The sequence below is a fragment of the Anticarsia gemmatalis genome, chromosome 29, assembly GCF_050436995.1.
Source record: "Anticarsia gemmatalis isolate Benzon Research Colony breed Stoneville strain chromosome 29, ilAntGemm2 primary, whole genome shotgun sequence".
Lineage (NCBI taxonomy): Eukaryota > Metazoa > Arthropoda > Insecta > Lepidoptera > Erebidae > Anticarsia > Anticarsia gemmatalis.
Genome location: NC_134773.1, coordinates 16,604 through 38,130, shown reverse-complemented (window position 1 = coordinate 38,130; position 21,527 = coordinate 16,604). Strand labels below are relative to the sequence as shown.

The 21,527-nt window shown below is 43.7% G+C and overlaps 1 protein-coding gene and 1 non-coding gene across 2 annotated transcripts in view; one reads left to right on the top strand and one right to left on the bottom strand.

Moving 5' to 3' along the window:
- LOC142985354 (uncharacterized) overlaps positions 1-15,540 on the bottom strand; it is a 54,536-nt gene extending 38,996 nt beyond the window's left edge. Inside the window, exons 1-8 of the mRNA XM_076133471.1 lie at positions 15,349-15,540; positions 14,579-14,665; positions 14,073-14,205; positions 13,504-14,001; positions 13,233-13,330; positions 13,055-13,141; positions 12,730-12,794; positions 9,812-9,974 (exon numbers count right to left, since the gene is read on the bottom strand). Coding sequence (XP_075989586.1) covers positions 9,812-9,974; positions 12,730-12,794; positions 13,055-13,141; positions 13,233-13,330; positions 13,504-14,001; positions 14,073-14,205; positions 14,579-14,665; positions 15,349-15,434 — 1,217 coding nt within the window. The 5' untranslated portion in view covers positions 15,435-15,540. The remainder of the gene's footprint in view (positions 1-9,811; positions 9,975-12,729; positions 12,795-13,054; positions 13,142-13,232; positions 13,331-13,503; positions 14,002-14,072; positions 14,206-14,578; positions 14,666-15,348) is intronic.
- A 5,569-nt stretch (positions 15,541-21,109) lies between these two features.
- LOC142985364 (U6 spliceosomal RNA) lies at positions 21,110-21,216 on the top strand. The gene has a single exon (XR_012960202.1). It is a non-coding gene; the product is annotated as a U6 spliceosomal RNA (small nuclear RNA).
- The last annotated feature ends 311 nt before the right edge of the window (positions 21,217-21,527 follow it).

Below are 21,527 nucleotides of genomic sequence, written 5' to 3'. Positions count from 1 at the left end.
GAAGTCCTAGTCCACGTGTGTGACCTCCGCGGCGATATTTCCTCGTTTTGGCGAAGCGCGCGACCTTTACTTAACTCTTTATAACAATCGACATTACTCGTCCTTCGCTGAGCGGACGTCTACACAACTACATTACACAAGCTTCTGTTCACGACCTCGTCGTAATCTATAGTTTGAAGGTATGCTGTTTTAATTAAGGTTATTCGTGTGCTAAATATGTCATTAAAATCTATTCAATAGGTTTTCCGTGAAATACACAATGACAAACTTTTCTGTTTTTTAGTTAAAGGGCCAATTTCCCAACCTATATTAAAGTATCAATAGCTTAACTGCTAAATAAAGGGACTGCATGAAATAAATCAACTGTCACATTTCCATCATTGATAGATATTTGGAAGTGGTGAAACCGGACACAACAATCTTGTGTAGAAGAATTAAAAACAACGATTGACGACATCCATGGCGTATTAACACACAAACTGCATAGTCGTTCATCATGGGGATCAAAACCCCTGCGAACAATGGTCCTGACCTATGGTATGGTAGTAACATCTGAACCAGGACATGATTCTTACGAATTAAACTCTTGTCGCAAAGCTACCTATGAGTACATATGTAGCGTCTGAAGGTCGTGTCGTTATCGTCTCGTGTGGTACAAAGTCGATGATGACATCGCACAAACTCGAGTGGGGTTCGAGATCGTTGGGAAGGTCCTTCCCTCCACGCTCGCTACCTGCGCCCGGCGGCTCTTCCGACCATTGTTACAACTATACAACGTTACAATACTACCACTACTATACAGTATACACTGCTACATGTACTTCCTGCTTCAAGAATGCTCTGTTCATATGTACACAGTGTGCATAACACATAACAGTGAGAGATTACAGCTCGCAAAATTGGAACCGGGAATTCTTGCTCTGAAGGATACTATGGTGCTAACACCACGTGGTTCCCGGATTTAATATAAGTATAAAAAAAATAGCATTTTATAACGAAATTTTATATTTACAGCAACTTTAGTGCAATAGTAAATGTGGTTAATTCGCCGCTACCACGAACGCGACGTTGGTCATGGCTTCAAACCCTTCAGGAAACCTAGGAGTTAGGACTAATACCTATTTCCATGACCAGCGAGTATTTGTCGTGTCTATAGCCGTAACTTAACCTACATACCTACCTAGTATGTATTGAAAAGTTTATGCTATGAAAATGCATTTTTCCTAGTTTGTAATCAGAAGACCGTGCATGGGTTACTCAAAGACATTTCTATGTACTTGGTAACGCGATACCGTCTGCGAGGCAGGTGATGGTTCTACGCCACCCTGGTATTGTTCATCACCTGTGCACACCGCTCCCCCCCCCTCACCCCGCTAGTGCTCGCCTCCCCGCGCCGCTCGTCGCCGCGACATCCGCGTGTGTATTTTAGGGCGGCGGTGCGTTGACCCCGAAGGTCGGTCGCTACCTGCGCCCGCGCACACACCCCCACCTCCCCACCTCCCCATCCCTCGCCTCGCTCACGTGTGCCGTACCGACAGCACAGACTACACAGACCATATAGGTATGATCGAGACTTCTTTGTGACGTACCTACTAACTATACAACAAGCATCTATACGTAGTTTAATACCCCATAGAAACGAACAACACAAAGGATTTGAATACTTTTGAATTTGTGCACAGCATAGAAAAGAAATGCATTTGACACAATAAGCCCGGCATTATGGGAATTATTTCAAGAGTTTAAAGGACATCCGCAATACTTATTTTTGGAATAAGGCAGGGATTATATCTAACGACAAGTAAGGCAACCAAATGTGGTTTGTAATCTTTCAAGAACTGTTTTCAACCAGTCTCAGGCATGATTTCCTTAGGATGTTTGCCTTCACCGTTATAACAAGTGATAATTACTTCTCCACATATGACTTGTAAGAGTCATTGGTACCCTACACCACACGAGTGGGAGGTAAACGATACTTTAACAAACAACAACTTAGTAGAGAGGCTTGTATGCAAGGTTTACGACTGACGGGGATATACAAAAATCTGCCTCTAGAACAGTGGTTCCCAACCAGTGGTCTAGAGGCTAGGGGTCAAAATAATGGTCCACGAATTAATGAAAAAGATTGGGAATCTCTGATCTAGAACATTAGTGACACTCAGACTTATGCAGCTGACGGTGACCTGTTTGATATAGATACTTTATTAAGGAAATACACGGAGTTCCTAACAATAATCTAGATAAATCGTGCATGCTAAGGTTTTTACTAAGTTATCTGACTACGTCACTGTTAGTCAGGGTATCGAACCCGCGTGCAAGATCACAAGTGATTAACATGTTGTTATCACTCGTGTTATCAGTTATCAATGTCATCTCACACAGGACACATAGAACATACAATATCACTTGATGACTCATAAAGGACGAACGTGTCAAGTTAGGTTTAGCAGGTATATAAATATATAATAAATAAATATAAATATCATTGGACAACTCACACACGGCCATTTGATTCCAAACTAAGCATAGCTTGTACTGTAACCAGATAACTGATAAACATACTTATATACTTGTAAATACATACTTATATAGATACATTAACAACCAGGCTCAGAACAGATACTCATCACACAAATATTTATCCCGGGTGGGATTCGAACCCACCAAACGCGGCGCAACGGTTATTGCGGCGAGGTGACCACTTTAACCACTGCGCCAAACGTGCAGATGTGTAAAGACATTACTAAGAATAACTTCATATGTTTCCAATTCCAAAAGGGAATTGAACCTTCAGAGGAAGAATGTCTCAACATTGAACCGACACTAAGCGACTTACGACGTTATTCTATTGAAAGTGCGACGTGTGTTCAATATGTTGTGCTAATTTAGTAATGACATCCTGGATAATATTCGAGCACTGCGGACAGTTTCATTGAAAGCAGACAACTGTTAGTTTATAGTGTTCAAGTGTATCCACAATACTCTGGTACACTTATATATATTAGATCACTCTCATAGTCTATTGAGGGAATATACTGACACTACCGTTAAGAGCTGAGTTTACGAGCTTTCACTGATCACTGAAAATTTATTGACAGAAAATCAAAAACAGACAGGTAAGTCAATTCAGTCTCAGTAATAGGATTCTGTTTTTACCGTTTGGGCACGGATATATAAAAATGACTTTGAACCGACCCGGTTCAGCCAGCTACATACTGTATCTATGCGTCACAGAGGCAGTGAAAGTGCCATAATCCTACATTTGATAACTCGATAAAGAACACCATCTGAGCGCGGTATCGAGTGGGGCTTCTCGTCGCTCACATCCACACTTGCACGTTTAACTGAACCGATTATAACATTATATTCAGAAGGGCGTAGCCACTGCACGTGGACAACCATATAGCCGACTATTAGCCCGTTTTTTAGCTAACCTAGTTGCAAAGTAAGAATCAAAATCAAATCATTCATTTATTTAAGTCAAATATTGACATTCATGATAGTCGTTACAATGACTGAATCTACCACTAGCTCGGAAAGTGTACAGTCTTATGAGAAGAGCTAGCAACAAACTCACGGCCAAATAAGACTCTTTCGAATGAGAGTAAGGTCTGACCTTTAGTAAACTACAACTAAATGTGGGTAAAGGTTAAACTAAATTCCAGGACTAAAGTCCTTCAAAAACTGCTCAAGGAACTCTCATACATGTCACTCTATTTTTCTTTCACCCTTATAGCAAGTGATCATTATTTTCAATACATAACTTGGATAAAACCTTTGAATGTTTTGAACCAACAACCACTCGCTACCACAGTTTACTAATTAAAAACATACACCCGAAGGTGTTTGACCCGCTCCAACACAAAGTAGGTTGTCACGAACAAGTTATACACCCCGAAACTACTACAAACTACTATAATATTATTATTTCCTTCAAAACAACTCATAACGCGTAACCTTGTGGAGCAAAGCTCACGCACGATGAACGCACGATTACCGCCGAGCCTTGCCGAGTGTTGCCGAAGATACCCGAGCATTCTGCTGACTGTTGATCTTGCTATTGTACGTTTCCGCCATACGATTGTGTTTTTGCTGTATCATGTAGGCGTTGCTGATATTTTATATGATAAATTAATTCACTTCCCACACAAATACGAGGTTTCACAAACTCTAATGACATTTAAGTTATCTGAAGGATAACATCGTGAGGAAATAATGTATTGCTAAGAATTGTTTAAACAGTTCTTGAAACAATGCTAAATTCCCGCGCTTTTGTCTATGTGGTAGACTTTAAAACCTCTCCCATTCCGGGAGGGGATCCTCGTGTCCAGCAGAATTAATTAAAGCATATACTAATATAATGAATGAAGTCACGCGATGTCGCCAGAAAGTCAAACAAAAATCGCCTAGCTTGGATGCTGACATATTTATGTCGTGGGACATTTTGTCTCCTCTACTAATGTATCCTTGGCTACTTATTTACTTATACATTGTCATCCCAGCACATAAAAACCGTTTTCCTACTTCAGTCATCAATGTACACATAAGTAAGTATTAGTATTCAGGAAGTACTCTGTACACAGCTGGTGTGTATAGCCCGCATAGTGTCGTGAGCACGTCCCCTGACACTGTTACATTCATAGGGGCTGAGTAAAGGTGCTTCCGTTTGTCTAGTACCTATCTTTACTATCTAATGCAAGGCGATGCCAGCTGCGCCGGTAGTTAAAGGATCAGTGAGTTAAGCGACATATGGCGCGGACTGTCTATAGATGGTTTCCGCCTCCGTGCTTTGGAGGGTTAAATGCTATTATCAACTAACATCATGCTTGTTATTCTAGAAAGTCATATAGATGTTGATATGCATACTTTTTACAGTTAATAACGTTCGTCTCACATGGTCAATGTGACCCTATTTCAATTTAGGTACCTTCCGGCAACAACAAAAAAATTACAATTCTACTCGACCTAGGTAACAAACACGACATCTTATGGTCAGGAAACGCCTAAACTACCACTCGAACCACAGGGCTTGTTACTATGACACATCAAATAAGTACTATAAATTGAAATCGTCGTCCTTACGCGTTCGCCTGCACTAAGGTCTCATAATAACTTCACATAAGACACTATGTACATAGCATGTTGCTATGTGATATTCGTGTACATGACTCACACGACCTACCACAATAACCTACACAGTACACGGTACCAACCTAGAACACTTAGCTCTCACATCTGTGGACATTTAATAGTACTCATCATTTATTTATTAGCTAGTAGCTACGCCCCGTAGTTTCATTCTCATTTATATTTATTACAACAGTAGTAGGTCGTATCAACATGTTAAATAGACTCTTCCTTATGAGTGACTATCATACACACAATTTTTCGAAAACAACTGGTGGTTTCAGATAAAAGTGGGCTCAAACAATCAAACTAAAAAATCTCTTTAGAACTAGCCTGCCTATTTAACTATCTGAATTTGTTTTAAATCTGTCCCCAACAAATTATTTCCCATGATAAAATATTTTTTTTTATTGTTCCTACATATCAATAAATAAATAAAAAAAATGAGCATCACCATTTCTATTTACACTACCTAACTCTGGAACCAAACCCCAGACCTTACAATCAGCAATCAACTCTACCTCTCAAACAACATAGACAATTTACAAAACCAGTCATCTTTAATTTCAGTGTGAACTAGATTCAGAACAATGATTCTGTCAGTAAAGATTGGTCATGCACCAGTACAGACAGACGTAGCTAGCATATACACTATATATACAGTATATATACATGGTATAGACGGGTATATGAGGTGAACTAAAGTGATAGTGAACACTTTCACTGTTATACAGTGTACAGTTACTGCTAACATGAGTCAGACAGACTGCCAGCTCAGGTAGACACTGTTTTAGTACAATACTATCATCATAGTGAGCTTATAATTTAACACATGTATGGGTTACTGGCAACCTTTGGACATTGTCCTGAGGGAAAACTGGCATGATTTTATGAATAAACAGGAATGTACATTGTACAGTTAATATGACTCAGAAAGTCAGCTCAGATAGTCTGTGTTGTATGTACAATAGCATCATTAAGTTGAGCTTTGAGGATAAATGGGTCTTGCTACCACTACTAGGGCTGTTATAAACCTAAATTCTATGGGCAGGGCATAAGGCTAGGGTTGCATTCTGGGTGGAATCTTATCAAGTTTGGAGTAGGTCCTGGGTACTGTGCCAAACAAGGTTATGAATTTAGATGACTTTCAGGTTTTAAACTGACCTATATTCACCCAATTAAGATACACATGTATTATTTACTAAATAACCAATACCTATAGTGTGTTATATTACTAGTTTTATATAAACTTTATACAGGGTGTCCCAAAACTCAACGATAATCCGAGACAGGATGAAAGGCCAAGTCATACCGGTTATAGGAAAAATAAAAAAAAAATTCCATATCACTTAGTTCAGCAATAATAGACACTTTTCAAAAAAGTTGAAATTCCACACCCTTGGTCGCATTTTCAAGTCCTGTGATCACCAATGTCACAATTTCGCTGTGTTTTTTTGAATTTCGTGATCTTCATTAATTATGCTATTAATCGTATAACAAATTAATGCACAAAACATTGTTAATTTAATAAAAAAAGTTAAGTTTTAGTGAGTCATCTTTCTCAAAAATATCGTTAGTCAACTTTGACGCTTCATACTGAAAAAAAAATGTACTACACTACCCTTGGCAAGTTATTTCAAAAGTTGGCGCATTTAATCAAGATTTCAAAATGGTATAACACTTGCCACTTTTCTTGCCATTAAAAATGTTATTTTTATTTGAACGAAGAGTATCCTCGCAAATGGATCGGACGCAGTGGTACAATTTTATGGCCTTCTCGTTCTCCCGATCTAAATCCAGTAGATATTTTTTACTAGGAATGCATAAAAGAAAAAGTTTATTCGAAATTAATACAAAATCTATCAGAACTTCGCCAGAAAATTGACACAGCGTCAGAAGAAATAAATGCAAGGAATTTTGCTTGACTGGTAAAAAAATCTTTTGTACGCCGTTGCAGAGCCTGTATTCGTGCCAGAGGAAAGCAATTATTTTCAGTAAAGAGGTAATTGAGTCAGTCCAGAACAAATATTTAATGTAATAAACATAATAGGTTATAATAATAAAAAAAAAACAATGAACGAACCATCGATCTCATTTAATTATTCTCCTTAAACTAAAGTAATTCCGAATTGTTTTCCTCTAGCATGAATTCAGGCTCTGCAACGCCTTACAAAAGACCTTTGCACCAGTCAATAAATAAATAAATAAATTCATTGCATTTATTTCCTTTGACGCTGTGTCAAATTTCTGGCGAATTTCTGATAGATTTTGTATTGATTTCGAATAAACTTTTTCTTTTATTCATTCCTAGTAAAAAATATCTACTGGATTTAGATCGGGAGAACGAGGAGGCCATAAAATTGTACCACTGCGTCCGATCCATTTGCGAGGATACTCTTCGTTCAAATAAAAATAACATTTTTAATGGCAAGAAAAGTGGCAAGTGTTATACCATTTTGAAATCTTGATTAAATGCGCCAACTTTTGAAATAACTTGCCAAGGGTAGTGTAGTACATTTTTTTTTCAGTATGAAGCGTCAAAGTTGACTAACGATATTTTTGAGAAAGATGACTCACTAAAACTTAACTTTTTTTATTAAATTAACAATGTTTTGTGCATTAATTTGTTATACGATTAATAGCATAATTAATGAAGATCACGAAATTCAAAAAAACACAGCGAAATTGTGACATTGGTGATCACAGGACTTGAAAATGCGACCAAGGGTGTGGAATTTCAACTTTTTTGAAAAGTGTCTATTATTGCTGAACTAAGTGATATGGAATTTTTTTTTTATTTTTCCTATAACCGGTATGACTTGGCCTTTCATCCTGTCTCGGATTATCGTTGAGTTTTGGGACACCCTGTATATAGAGAATATACTATTTAAAATATTATTATGTAGTTGCTCAAGCAATAACCTTCCAAATATTAGCAATAAAGGCCATCATAGGGACCTAACTTGGTATGATTATTACTATAGTGTTAAGTTTGAACTTGTAACTGTTTTATGTCCCAAATAAATAAATAAATAACTTGAGACCAAAATAAGCAGTCTCAAATGATTCCCCTTTACCAAAAACTTGTATTTGATAATGCACCTAAATAATATAAAAAACTTTTTTTTTAATAAGTTATTACTGTCCCACTGCTGGGCAAGTATCTCCTCCTGTATCAAGGGATGAGTTAGGCCTTGAGTATATAATATACCATGCAAATATAATAAAATCCCTGTATATAAATGGTAGCTTGTATTGGACTATAAATAAATAACAGTACAAAGCCTATAAACATGTGAGTATAAGTCAAACACAATACATTATCTGCATGGGAAGTGTGTCAGTGTGCCGCCACACCACACACAGCACACAGCCCAGCACTCAGTGTTGCCCAACATTGAGCAACAAGTGTGGGCACTCAGTGTGGGAGACCATACATCATTGCTCATTACTCATCACACACAAGGATGATGCCATTCATTACTATTGTCTATTCACTTACTTTCACCCTGTAATAGTTAATGGATCTTGTTCATGGGTTTTTTGGAAGTTACACAATTCTGGCAAGGTTGTTAAGTTTTTAAAAGGCTTGTGGAAAGACTTAAATGAAAATCAATCATGCAATAATAGTTGGTAGGGGGTAGAATTGTTATTGAACTAACTTAACTGTATGGCAAATAATTTTGTGGAACTTTTCAAGTGAAATGTGTACAAACTAACTCAAAGAAAACTATTATCTAGGTAAATGTTTAGGTATAGGTGATTGAGTACATCATTCTGCATTATCTATCCTTGACTTTCAAAATGTATGTAGGTAGCTATATTTTTTGGAGTACATTTGGACTAAGTTACCTATGTAGGTAAGCACTTATATTGTCTAATCAAGATGATTAATCATGTTCCAAGTGACTCAAATGATATTTATAATAATGATTTGAAGATTTTTTATCTAATTTCCATATTGGTCTAACTTTTAGAAACTGTGGGTAACTTTAAGGAAATAGAAAATCTCAAAAAATGTTCTTAGGAAGGTATGTTTACTGGTTCCAAATTTAAAATGCCAGCCATTGCCAGCAAAGTTCTAGAACATTCTTAATTTAAAACTTCCTTATACTTATTCAACTTGTAAGGTAGTTGCTAAATTGTTCAAAAGTTCAGCACATTTAAATAACTCCAAATGGTTTGTATAATGTTCTAAATGAGGATTTACATTTATAATGAATTTATATTTGATATCATTATCATATTTATGTGTGTTATGGTAATATATGGAGGAGTCATGTTGTGTAATCAATTTAGCGTTATTTGTGAGATAGTAAACAGAGCGAGAGAGCGCCATGTGCCTCCTTCATAGTAAATACATAACAACACACAGGGATGCTCTTGTGAAGCACATAGTCACAGTGCCTCGGAACACTATGAGCGCTGTGCTGGTCACCGCGGGTCACCGGGGGGCGTGCGACTGTTTATTTTAGCTCCAAGTGATGGACTCGTGCCGACGTCACGGCGTTACGTAAACTTGTAATTGTCAGACACGGCGCACTTCACCGTGCCGTGGACACGGTGCCCGTGCCCGTGCCGCCTGCCCGTGCCAGCTCGAGCGTGGCGCACACACGCTCTCGCGACGCAGACGTAAACACGGCCAGTTCCTGGGCGGTGAGAGTATGAAAGTGAGGGTAGGTACCTATAGTTTTGCTCGTAGTCCCAGTAGTCCTTGTAGCGCGGGTGCCAGCGCGGGCCCCCGCGCGAGTAGGGCCGCCGCGAGCCGCCCTGGCTCATGTCCGCTGCGCCATAGCACCTGGCCGTATCGATCCGCGCCGACACCGCGGGTTCTCGCGCCCCGCGCCACGCCACTACCACTAGGCACACCACACCAGACACACTGCACTGTGACACTTTCACCGCACGCACGATTGTTTCACGCTAACTCCTGGGACTCTGCGGAGCCCTACGCTCTTGTTTTGGAACGTACTGCAACGACGCGAAGCTCGCGCGGACTGAGCGCACGCAGGCGCACGACGTCCTACCGCGACGCCAGAGCCTCTCGCGGAATCACCGCGAACTACGTTCGAAATCGCCCGCGAACTTTAGCATTTTGTTAATTATATTTTTTAATCACAAACCAGTGCACAAACATTGAAAGTCACCGACGAACTTGAAGAACAATCGTTGCGTAACACACTGCTCAGAGTGAAACAGTTCCAAAGCACAGGTCGGATTTACAGTTTCGTAGAGTATTGATTTTGTATTAGCGGCACACATGCAACTATGAGAGTTCTTTGCAAGCTAAGAATAAAATGTCCTGGACGTCCGAGAACAACGGGCGTGTTATCGCGCACTTAAAATGGTTCGTCACCGTTCACATAATTAATGTGAATCAGGCTAGGTGATCTCGCCACGATCGTCACGCACTGGCGCACAGCCCACTCTCGCAAATAATACACAAACAACACAAAATGGTCTTTTCCGAAAGAAATACACCGCACAAATCATAAAACCCAAGAGTTTTAAGAAAAAATCCGAGATAATGTAACGCTATGCGCCCAGTCCGGACGACCGATACGTAAGCCTCATTAAAAAAAGTTTACACAACTCGTGTCCCCCACTATTCTGCGCTTCATTCAGCGCAGTTATCGCCGTACACTCCGAGCGTTCGACGAGGGAAAGCGCTGAACCGCTGTGGGCACACTTAACCCCGCCTATTGTTATTATAATGCAGCCAACATGACGCACATAGTGCAGTGTGAAGTTGCTTGCGAGTGCTCGCGCGTTGTCTCTGTCGCACGTGTGGGAGTGAGCGAGCGCGCGCTATTCGGGCGTGAGTCGGGCGCGGCGTGCGTGTGTCGATGGCGCCTCCCGTCGTGTCCCATGCAGCGCGATGCTATTTTCGTGATGACACAACCAGCGAGACCGACTTTCACTTAATTTCGTCTTATTTTGCAACAGAAGTGGAATGGTCGCCAATATAACGGGCCATACCATTATAGTAACGGCGTTACGCTCTTACATTTTGACTATTCAGCAGATGCGTCAGATTACGAAATGATGAGCTCTCCGTACCTAAATGTTGGTAATGCGACGACTATGTAACACGTAGAGGTATACTCGTAATAAATCACCACGGTGTTTTCCCTCGAGGGATGAGCTACTTCGCAAACTCGTTCGTAAATCTCTGAGGGCTCGCGCGTATTTATATTTATCTATATTATGAGCATTTTTAGCGGGTGTCCATCGCAGTAGATATTTATCTGGAAGTGTAGATACTCGGCAAGCTTTCCTTAGCACTTCGGCAACTGCTGATCAACAGCAGGACCTAAGGAAGTTGCAATAAAAAAACGCTAAACTCCAATTTCCGCATAGGCAGATAACTAACTTTTTTCAGAAATAATTCTAACAGATATCAGCTCATTCATGAAAATCTGTCCTAACTTAAGTAAATAAAATAAAATCTAGTGATAAATAACAGGCCGTAAATGAGTCTGATTTCGGACCTTCACCCGCGCTCCATTCGCCACCTGGCGGGCCACAGCGCCCGAAGAGACGATGAGATAACTAAGATGAGGGCTTTACAATAGGGAGCCTTTTTCGTACACCGTGCCAAGGCGCCATTTTGTCTCCAAGATTACCGTATCGTTATAAATTCTGTAAGACTCACAGTGTTCCTACATATTATTTCATTACAGAAAGCATAACTTGTTCGGCTCAGACTCTCGTCATATTTACTACGAATACTTCCAAGCCTACTTAATCCCTACTTCATCATAATTTCACGTCAACATTTTACAAAATAAAGTTGCTCACCGCGTCTGTCTGTGATAAACTCGGAAATTACTAAACGGATTTTCATAAGGTTTTCACCAGTTAACTAAGTGATTCATATTTATTTAAGCGTTTTATGTTAATTGTCTGAAAGGAATGATATCGCAGCGATCAGGCTCCGAATTCAAGCAGAGCATTGTCTGCCGGCTCTGCTAATTACTAATTATGTACAAAGCGAGTATAATAAACAAATATGAAATATGTCCGGTAACGTGTGAGTGACAACTTGTATGATTTCCACACAGCACCGCGCCGGCTTCCTGTTCGCCACGCTCACTCTAAGCATGTAACAACTTCATATTTTAATATATAACGTTGTTTTATTTTGTGAAGGGACTTACACACATAAAATAATAGTCAGAACAATCATTCTCAGCTCTGATTCTTTACTCACAAGTGAGTTTCCTCGCCAGTAATCAAGGTTTAACATGCGTAGTACATAATATAATTTTAAAATAATACTTAACTATATCTTTCCTTTACAATACATAGATGGCGCTGAGTAGACATTGAATTGAGGAACAAAATAAAACAAGTATTTTGTATAAAACTGTTATATTATACAGATACAAAATTATGTACATAGATAGTGTGCGTGTTGCACCATGTTTCACAACGTTACACAATGTTATACAACTTAACACTACAGCTGTTATCCTTGCTACAACCGGACATACAGTTGTCCACGTGTATCACTATATCACGATGGTCTGTCTCTCTATCGGTCACACTCGGTGGTCTGTGTGACGTCACGCCGGTCTGTCGGTCTGGTGGTCTACAGCGTGTAGTCGTTGGGGTCGTACAGCTCTGACAGCATGCGGTACATGTACGAGGGAGAATTGCTGCCACTGTACACAAATAAACACAGTTAGGCAAATAATTGTTACATATTACTGATTCAATGATAGGCAGGGAGAGAACTAGTGGGAGATACAGAGTGATAGATGAGTGTCAGACATGTCATTCATCACGATGTTTTCCTTCACCGTTATAACAAGTGATCATTATTTATAATACACACATCACTTGAAAAAGTCATTAAGTTTTAGAAGTCAAGTTGGTAATAGAGTAATAGAACAGTAATGCTATGTGATAGTATGTTACGTACAGGTTGGTGACGAAGAGCGTGATGTGGTCGGGCGGCACGTAGTCGTACTGCGGCGCGTACACGTGCACCGCGCCCGTCTCCGCGCGGCTGACCACATACAAACAAACATGTTATAATTATATATTTATATAAAGTTATATTATGTACATATATGTGTGTGTGTGTGTATGTTACTGACTCGTAGTTGATGGCGGCGGCGGGGTGTGCGGGCGCGGCCAGCGTGGCGTCCGCGCTGTGCGTGGGACACAGCTTGTACAGCGGCGCCAGCGCCAGCACCTGCGACACGACACACAGTCAGATATGTATTAACAAGTTATATTTTAAATTTCAAATAATAAGCATTCTTTTTTTTTTTTTCCAGTGAAATTGTAGGTATAGTCTAGATCAGATGTAGTTTTTCTACTAATTAGCTAGGTAATGGGGTGTATGATGTAAGGCTGGGTACATACGGGCACGCTGTGATGCTTGGCGGCGAGCGTGAGCGCGTGTGCGCCGGGCGCCATGAGCGCGGCGCCGCCGCCCAGCGCCGCGCGCACGCTCACGATGACCTTGTGCACGCGCGGCATGACGGCGAACACCGCCGCGCCGCTGATGAGCGTCACCGCCACGCCCGCCGCGCTCAGCCGCGCCGCCATGCCGTGCGTGGCGCCCGCGTCCGCGCCCTCCGCCAGCAGCAGGCGCGCCGGCCGCGGCGCCGCCAGCCGCACGAAGCGCTCCGTGCCGCCCGACGCGCCCTGCGCCAGCAGCAGCTCGCCCGCCTGCAGCAGCGCGCGCCCCGCGCCGCACAGCCCGGCCGCCGCGCCCTGCAGCTCGGCGCGCAGCTCGCCCACGTGGCCCAGCAGCGGCGCGCGCACGTCGTGCGCCGCCTGCAGCGTGCCGCGCCGCGCGCCCGCCGCCAGCACCAGCCGCTGCAGCGACGAGCCGCTGTCGCCGCCCGCCTCGCCGCTCTGCGCCACGAGCGAGGGTTATACGTCATGTATGTGTGTACGTGTGTGTATGTGTGTAGTGCAGTAGTCACCTGGTCGGCGGAGGCGCGCGTCTCGTCGCGGATGGCTCGCAGCACTCGTCGCGCCACGTTGGCGGCGGCGAGCGCGTGAGGAGCCGCGCGCACCACGCGCCGCCCCGCCGCCCGCACCGCGGCGCACAGCGACCTGACACATGTGCAGAAACAAAACATTTAGACTAAACATATATGTACTATTCAAATACCCTATTTCTCACAATTCACAGCCATGGCTGTGGACTTAGTATTTCATTGAAGTAAGCTACTGTATCTCCAATGTAAACTTGAATAATTTTCTGCAATAACGAGTGACATAAGCCTCATCAATATGACATAAATCACTGGCTTCATTCAACTGTATGATAGTTAAACTGAAACTACACAAGCACACTCAATTCCAACATGTTCATGATACTAATAGTAGACAGAAAAGGTACATGATACAAATAATGAGAAATCCACAAGCTTTCCTATTCCAACAATCCTCAAAACCTATGTATTAAGTTATGTTTGATACTCACACAGGGGTGGCGTGTTGTGACTCATTGATGATGGTCTCCAGCAGGGTCAGCATCTCCAGGGCCACCTTGTTGGAGCCCCGCACCTTGCTGCAACACAACACAACAGTATTATTTATCATTATTATAGTATTACTAAAGAAGTAAATGTTTCAAAGATATTTTAAAACTAATATACTTGAAAAGTAAACAGTTTCTTGGCAAGAATTGAAAATGTGAGTATTCACATTTACAATTCTTGCCAAGAAACTGTTGCATCAGAGAAGGATTGTACTTGGTTTTCATATTACTTGTTAACTAAACTATTTTAATAAAGCCCTGAGTAGTAATGCTAATTTTATATTATAACTATTTGATTATAAGCTACTATGGTGATTGTAACTTCATTTCTCCAAACAATCTGAATGGCAATTCAGTATCAGAGCAGCAGGTAATGTAAACAATTAGTAGACAGAAAAGGTACTTCGATACTTGGGCGCTTTTCATTCAATTCACGCGTCCTTTCAACATATAAACGACAGATTTAAGAAATATAAGGCGTGAGTGCATCCTGAGTGTGCTGACACGACATAAACAACTCACTGACGCGCGACATTCCCACAGCTGATGCAACACTAAGCACTCTCGCGCACGCTCACACAACACTAGAAATTATATCGTCACAACGACACCAACAGCTACGAACTTCTTTAAAATATCACTAATTCCTGCACAAGCTTTAAAACACCAACATTTCATACATACAACAGATGAAAACTTCGTCCACTACTCACCCATTTCTGATGTCAGCGACCAATTTGCCAATTAAATCTACAAACTTATCGTCTAGTTCATCTATATTGTCGTTCGACGGCGACATGTTACTCGATTGTTTCAATATATTCTGTTATTTAATGCAGATTTACAAGTTTTCACTGAGGCATCTGATAACATAACCTGTACCACCAGTGATGTGACATTGATGACATAACACTGACATGACAGATGACGTCTTGCAGCTAGATGAAATTGCGTTCAGTTCACCTCAGTAGCATGAATATGTAAACCGCAATAATACACAGGTATGGTAATCATAAAGCAGTGATAGGCCTAGGACGATAAGCTGACACCTTCACACAGCTAGTCAGCTTATTCGAACGCAAAACAAAATACAACAGATTTTTCGTTTTAATACGTGTATTGAAATAAATTACAACTTGCTCTGCCTAGGGCCTTCAATCCCACATCCTATATAATATGCCAGTATATAAGGTTTTTAAAAACTTTTATTCAACTTATTACGTAGGCATAATATAGTCTAAGATTAGTTTCAACATATCTACGGTTGAACTAAACGTAAGAAGAGTGGCGCCAGCATGACCAACTAAATAAACGTATTCCATTTTTAAATTACAAAGCAGTTGTTATATTGTTAAGACTTAATATTAACAAATGAAGAATAAATCCTTATATTATTTTTATTTACACTGAATACGAATACAAATATTTAAAATAGTAACAAAATAACATATCTCTGAACGCCGAATGACGAGCCTGCGGGTAGAATAGTATGACGAAAGCGCGCGTCGCTTGACTCGTTTGAACCCCGTAACGCCGTGATCTCACCTTTCCCCATGAGAACCCTTAACCCAGTCGAGGTGTTGGTGTCCGACGCGACGCGCAAGCTTAAGATGAACGAGATGAACGAATGAATGAGACGAATAAATAAACCAAATGATCGAATAAACGTAATTAGGGAATGAAAAGGATTAACAAATGAACAAAGTGGATAAATGAACGAATGAACAATACAAACGAAAGAGCAAGATGGGTAAATAAACGACATGGGCGAACGGACGAATGAACGAGGAAGTCTAGGTGAGCGAGATAAACGAGATCCGTGATCCTTATCCGAATCCGAATCTGAATCCCGATCCAAATCAAAATCCTGATCCCGATCCGAATCCGAACCTGAATCCGAATCTGAATCCCGATCCGAATCCGGATCCAAATAAAAAACCCGAATCCGAATCCTGATCTTGATCTCGATCTGAATCCGAATCTTGATCCCAATCAGAATCCGGATCCTGATCCAAATCCCATTCCTACTCCGAATCCGGATTCGAATCTTAATAGCGATCCGAATTCCGTTCTAAATCTGAATTCCGATCCGAAACCAAATCAATATCCGAATCCGAATCTAACAACAGATCCGAATCCAAATCGGAGTCCGAGTCCGAGTCCGAGTCCGAGTCCGAGTCCGAGTCCGAGTCCGAGTCCGAGTCCGAGTCCGAGTCCGAGTCCGAGTCCGAGTCCGAGTCCGAGTCCGAGTCCGAGTCCGAGTCCGAGTCCGAGTCCGAGTCCGAGTCCGAGTCCGAGTCCGAGTCCGAGTCCGAGTCCGAGTCCGAGTCCGAGTCCGAGTCCGAGTCCGAGTCCGAGTCCGAGTCCGAGTCCGAGTCCGAGTCAAAGTCCGAGTCCGAGTCAAAGTCAGTCTAAGTCTAAGTCAGTCAAAGTCAAAGTCAGTCAAAGTCAAAGTCAGTCAAAGTCAAAGTCAAAGTCAGTCAAAGTCAAAGTCAGTCAAAGTCAAAGTCAGTCAAAGTCAAAGTCAGTCAAAGTCAGTCAAAGTCGGTCAAAGTCAGTCAAAGTTAGTCAAAGTCAGTCAAAGTCAGTCAAAGTCAGTCAAAGTCAGTCAAAGTCAGTCAAAGTCAGTCAAAGTCAGTCAAAGTCAATCAAAGTCAAAATCATATCAAAATCCGAATACGAAATCGAATCCAACCCATATTGTCATTCATATCATTTCCGAATCAGAATCATAATCCAAACCCATATCGTAAGCTGAATCCAAATAAAACACTGAATCAGTAGCCAAATCCGAATTTGGATCCGTAACTTAAATTAGTCCTTTCACAATCCGTATCTGTATGTATTCCGAATCTGTATCCGAATAAAGCTCCACACATAGTTATCCTAAAGGAGCATAATCTATCCAAGCAAAGATCGAATAAACATATTTAAGCAGTGATGTGATTTCGACGCCAACGAGGTGTGACAAGCGACCTGCGTAAAGGATGACGAAATGAACGAAATGAACGAAATGAACGAAATGAACGAAATGAACGAAATGAACGAAATGAACGAAATGAACGAAATGAACGAAATGAACGAAATGAACGAAATGAACGAAATGAACGAAATGAACGAAATGAACGAAATGAACGAAATGAACGAAATGAACGAAATGAACGAAATGAACGAAATGAACGAAATGAACGAAATGAACGAAATGAACGAAATGAACGAAATGAACGAAATGAACGAAATGAACGAAATGCCCCAATCCCAATCCCAATTCCAGTCCCAGTCCCAGTCCCAGTCCCAGTCCCAGTCCCAGTCCCAGTCCCAGTCCCAGTCCCAGTCCCAGTCCCAGTCCCAGTCCCAGTCCCAGTCCCAGTCCCAGTCCCAGTCCCAGTCCCAGTCCCAGTCCCAGTCCCAGTCCCAGTCCCAGTCCCAGTCCCAGTCCCAGTCCCAGTCCCAGTCCCAGTCCCAGTCCCAGTCCCAGTCCCAGTCCCAGTCCCAGTCCCAGTCCCAGTCCCAGTCCCAGTCCCAGTCCCAGTCCCAGTCCCAGTCCCAGTCCCAGTCCCAGTCCCAGTCCCAGTCCCAGTCCCAGTCCCAGTCCCAGTCCCAGTCCCAGTCCCAGTCCCAGTCCCAGTCCCAGTCCCAGTCCCAGTCCCAGTCCCAGTCCCAGTCCCAGTCCCAGTCCCAGTCCCAGTCCCAGTCCCAGTCCCAGTCCCAGTCCCAGTCCCAGTCCCAGTCCCAGTCCCAGTCCCAGTCCCAGTCCCAGTCCCAGTCCCAGTCCCAGTCCCAGTCCCAGTCCCAGTCCCAGTCCCAGTCCCAGTCCCAGTCCCAGTCCCAGTCCCAGTCCCAGTCCCAGTCCCAGTCCCAGTCCCAGTCCCAGTCCCAGTCCCAGTCCCAGTCCCAGTCCCAGTCCCAGTCCCAGTCCCAGTCCCAGTCCCAGTCCCAGTCCCAGTCCCAGTCCCAGTCCCAGTCCCAGTCCCAGTCCCAATCCCAATCCCAAAACATTTTAAGTCAAAGAAAAGTATCAAGATCAATACATCAATTCACATCTCCCTGAAATTACATAATAACTTCCTGAAAACTCATAAAATCTGCCTGAAATCTTATAACATCTCCCTGAAATTACATAATAACTTCCTGAAAACTCATAAAATCTGCCTGAAATCTTATAACATCTCCCTAAACTCTCATAATATCTCCCTGAAATTATATTATGATAATTATAAAAATTACAAAAAAAATTACATAATTACTTCCTGGAAACGCATAACATCTTCCTGAAATCTTATGTAATCTCCCAAAATTCTCATAACACCTCCCTGAAATCTTATAAAGTCTCCCTAAAATCTTATTGCGTCTTCCTGAAATAATATTATGACTCTCTGAAATTACATAATTACTTTCTGAAAACGTAAAACATCTTCTATGTAATCTCCCTGAAATGATAATATGACTTCCCGAAATAACCCAACATCTTCCTGAAATATTGTTACATCTCCCTGAAATCTTATAACATCTCCCGGAAATGATAATATGACTCCCTGAAATAACACAATATCTTCCCGAAATCTTGTATTATCTCCCTAAAAACTTATAAAATCTCCTTGAAAACTTATGAAATCTCCCTGAAATCTCATAAAATACCCCTAAAATTACATAATGACTAACTGAAATCTTCTAACATCTCCCTGAAAACTTCAAGTTATAAAAATCTCATAACATTGATGAATAATTGATGAATATTTGATGAATAATTGATGAGTAGTTAGTGTAAAATTCATGAATAATTAATGAGTAATAGAAGTGAAAGTTGGGAAAGAAGTGTGATTCCGAAACCAAGTAGGTGTGACAAGCGACCCGTATAACAGGATGGTTAGGTTAGGTTAGGTTAGGTTAGGTTAGGTTAGGTTAGGTTAGGTTAGGTTCCCCCCCGAGGGATCTCCACCTTGCCGTGGTGGGGGGGCTCAGTAGCCGCAACCGAGTGGTGTTGGTACACTCGTTTGCGGTGAAGCTAAGAGAGATCCAGACGTTTGGCCGTTCCCTGAAGCGGGGTGCCACCGCGGGTGTATCCGGGGGACCAAAGCGGCCGCCGGTCGGGAGTAGGTTTCCGGCCGGTAGTGAGGGGCCAGTCGCGGAGGAAGAGGTGTAGTCTGTGTTTCGTTGCAGTGCACCCTGTCCTCCGCGACTGGGCGGGGCCACGCCGCGTGATGTGGCAACTGGTGGGCTGCCATGGGGAGCCGGGGGTCGTCGCGGTCGGACCCGGCTCTTAACTCATGGTGGCGCGTGGAGGGAACCGCCGCGCCTGGGAGTAGGCAGACGGCCGCTCCCGGGTAAGGTGGTCGGAGGAGGGCCGGTCGCGGAGGAAGAGGTGTAGCCTGTGTATCGTTGCAGTGCACCCTATCCTCCGCGACCGGGCGGGGCCGCACCGCGAGATGCGGCGTGGTGGGGCTGCTGCGGGTATCCGGGGGCCGGCTGAGACCTGGTGGTACCGAGGCGGCTAGAGGGCAAAAGCTGCCGAGGGAAGCCGGAGATTGGCTGAGCCCCTGTGTGACCGTGGCGGTCGTTGGACGGAGCCTCTGCGCCTGGGAGTAGGCAGACGGCCGCTCCCGGGTAAAGTGGCTAGAGGAGGGCTGGTCGCGGAGGAAGAGGTGTAGCCTGTGTATCGTTGCAGTGCACCCTATCCTCCGCGACCGGGCGGGGCCGTACCGCGAGATACGGTGTGGTGGGGCTGCTGCGGGTATCCGGGGGTCGGCTGAGACCTGATAGTACCGAGGCGGCTAGTGATGCGATAGCCGCCGAGGGAAACCGGAGATTGGCTGAGCCCCTGTGTGACCGTGGCGGTCGTTGGACGGAGCTGCTGCGCCTGGGAGTAGGCAGACGGCCGCTCCCGGGTAAAGTGGCTAGAGGAGGGCCGGTCGCGGAGGAAGAGGTGTAGCCTGTGTATCGTTGCAGTGCACCCTATCCTCCGCGACCGGGCGGGGTCGCACCGCGAGATGCGGCAGGTGGTCCGCCGGGTCTGGGAGAAGCCTGAAAAGGCCGCTTTCGGGCTCGGTGGTCGAGCGGAGGTTGCGGCGGCTCGCACACCTTTCCGCCGCCGGGGGCCGGGACATACTGTGCATCTGCGCGCAGTCTGTCCCGACCGCCGAAGGCCCCCTTGGCCGGCGAACTCGGGGGAGTTTTCCGGCCGTTGCACGAGGGGGCATGTGGGGGGACGGCATCCGTGTGTTGGGGTGTCGTCCCACACTGAGGACGGAGTCCCTTTGGGACAGCCGCGTCGGGGTCGCGGTCGCGTACCTTCGGGTGATCCCGCGGCCTCGGCACTAAGCGGAGGAGGAACAACACCTCGGTGGTTTAGTGGGTAGGCCTTGCCCTTCTGGCTCGGAGAGCCCCACATACCCCAGCGCTCCCCCGGGCGCTGGGGATGCAATTTCATGCATTAACCGAGTTAAAAAAAAAAAAAAAAAAAGGTTAGGTTAGGTTGTACTTGCTTCGGCAGTACATATACTAAAATTGGAACGATACAGAGAAGATTAGCATGGCCCCTGCGCAAGGATGACACGCAAAATCGTGAAGCGTTCCACATTTTTTCCCCCTCGTGGGTCTGCACCTTGTCGTGGTGAGGGGGCTCAGTAGCATTAGCGAAGCCAAGACAGACCCGAAGGGACCGTCTCGTTCTGAGGCCTTCAGGCTCAGAACCAGGTCCCTTCACACCGTGTGGTGGTGCGCGAGCGCCACTGCACGAGAGAGGAAGGAAAACCTCTATAAAAAACCATGGGGGGGGCGGACTTTCATGTCCTGCCCGGGGTGGGGGTGTCCGCTGAGTACTGTTCTCGGCGGACCCAAACCGCAAGCCTGGCTCAATTTTGGGTCAGGATCGGGGGCTGCTTGTCGGAGGTCG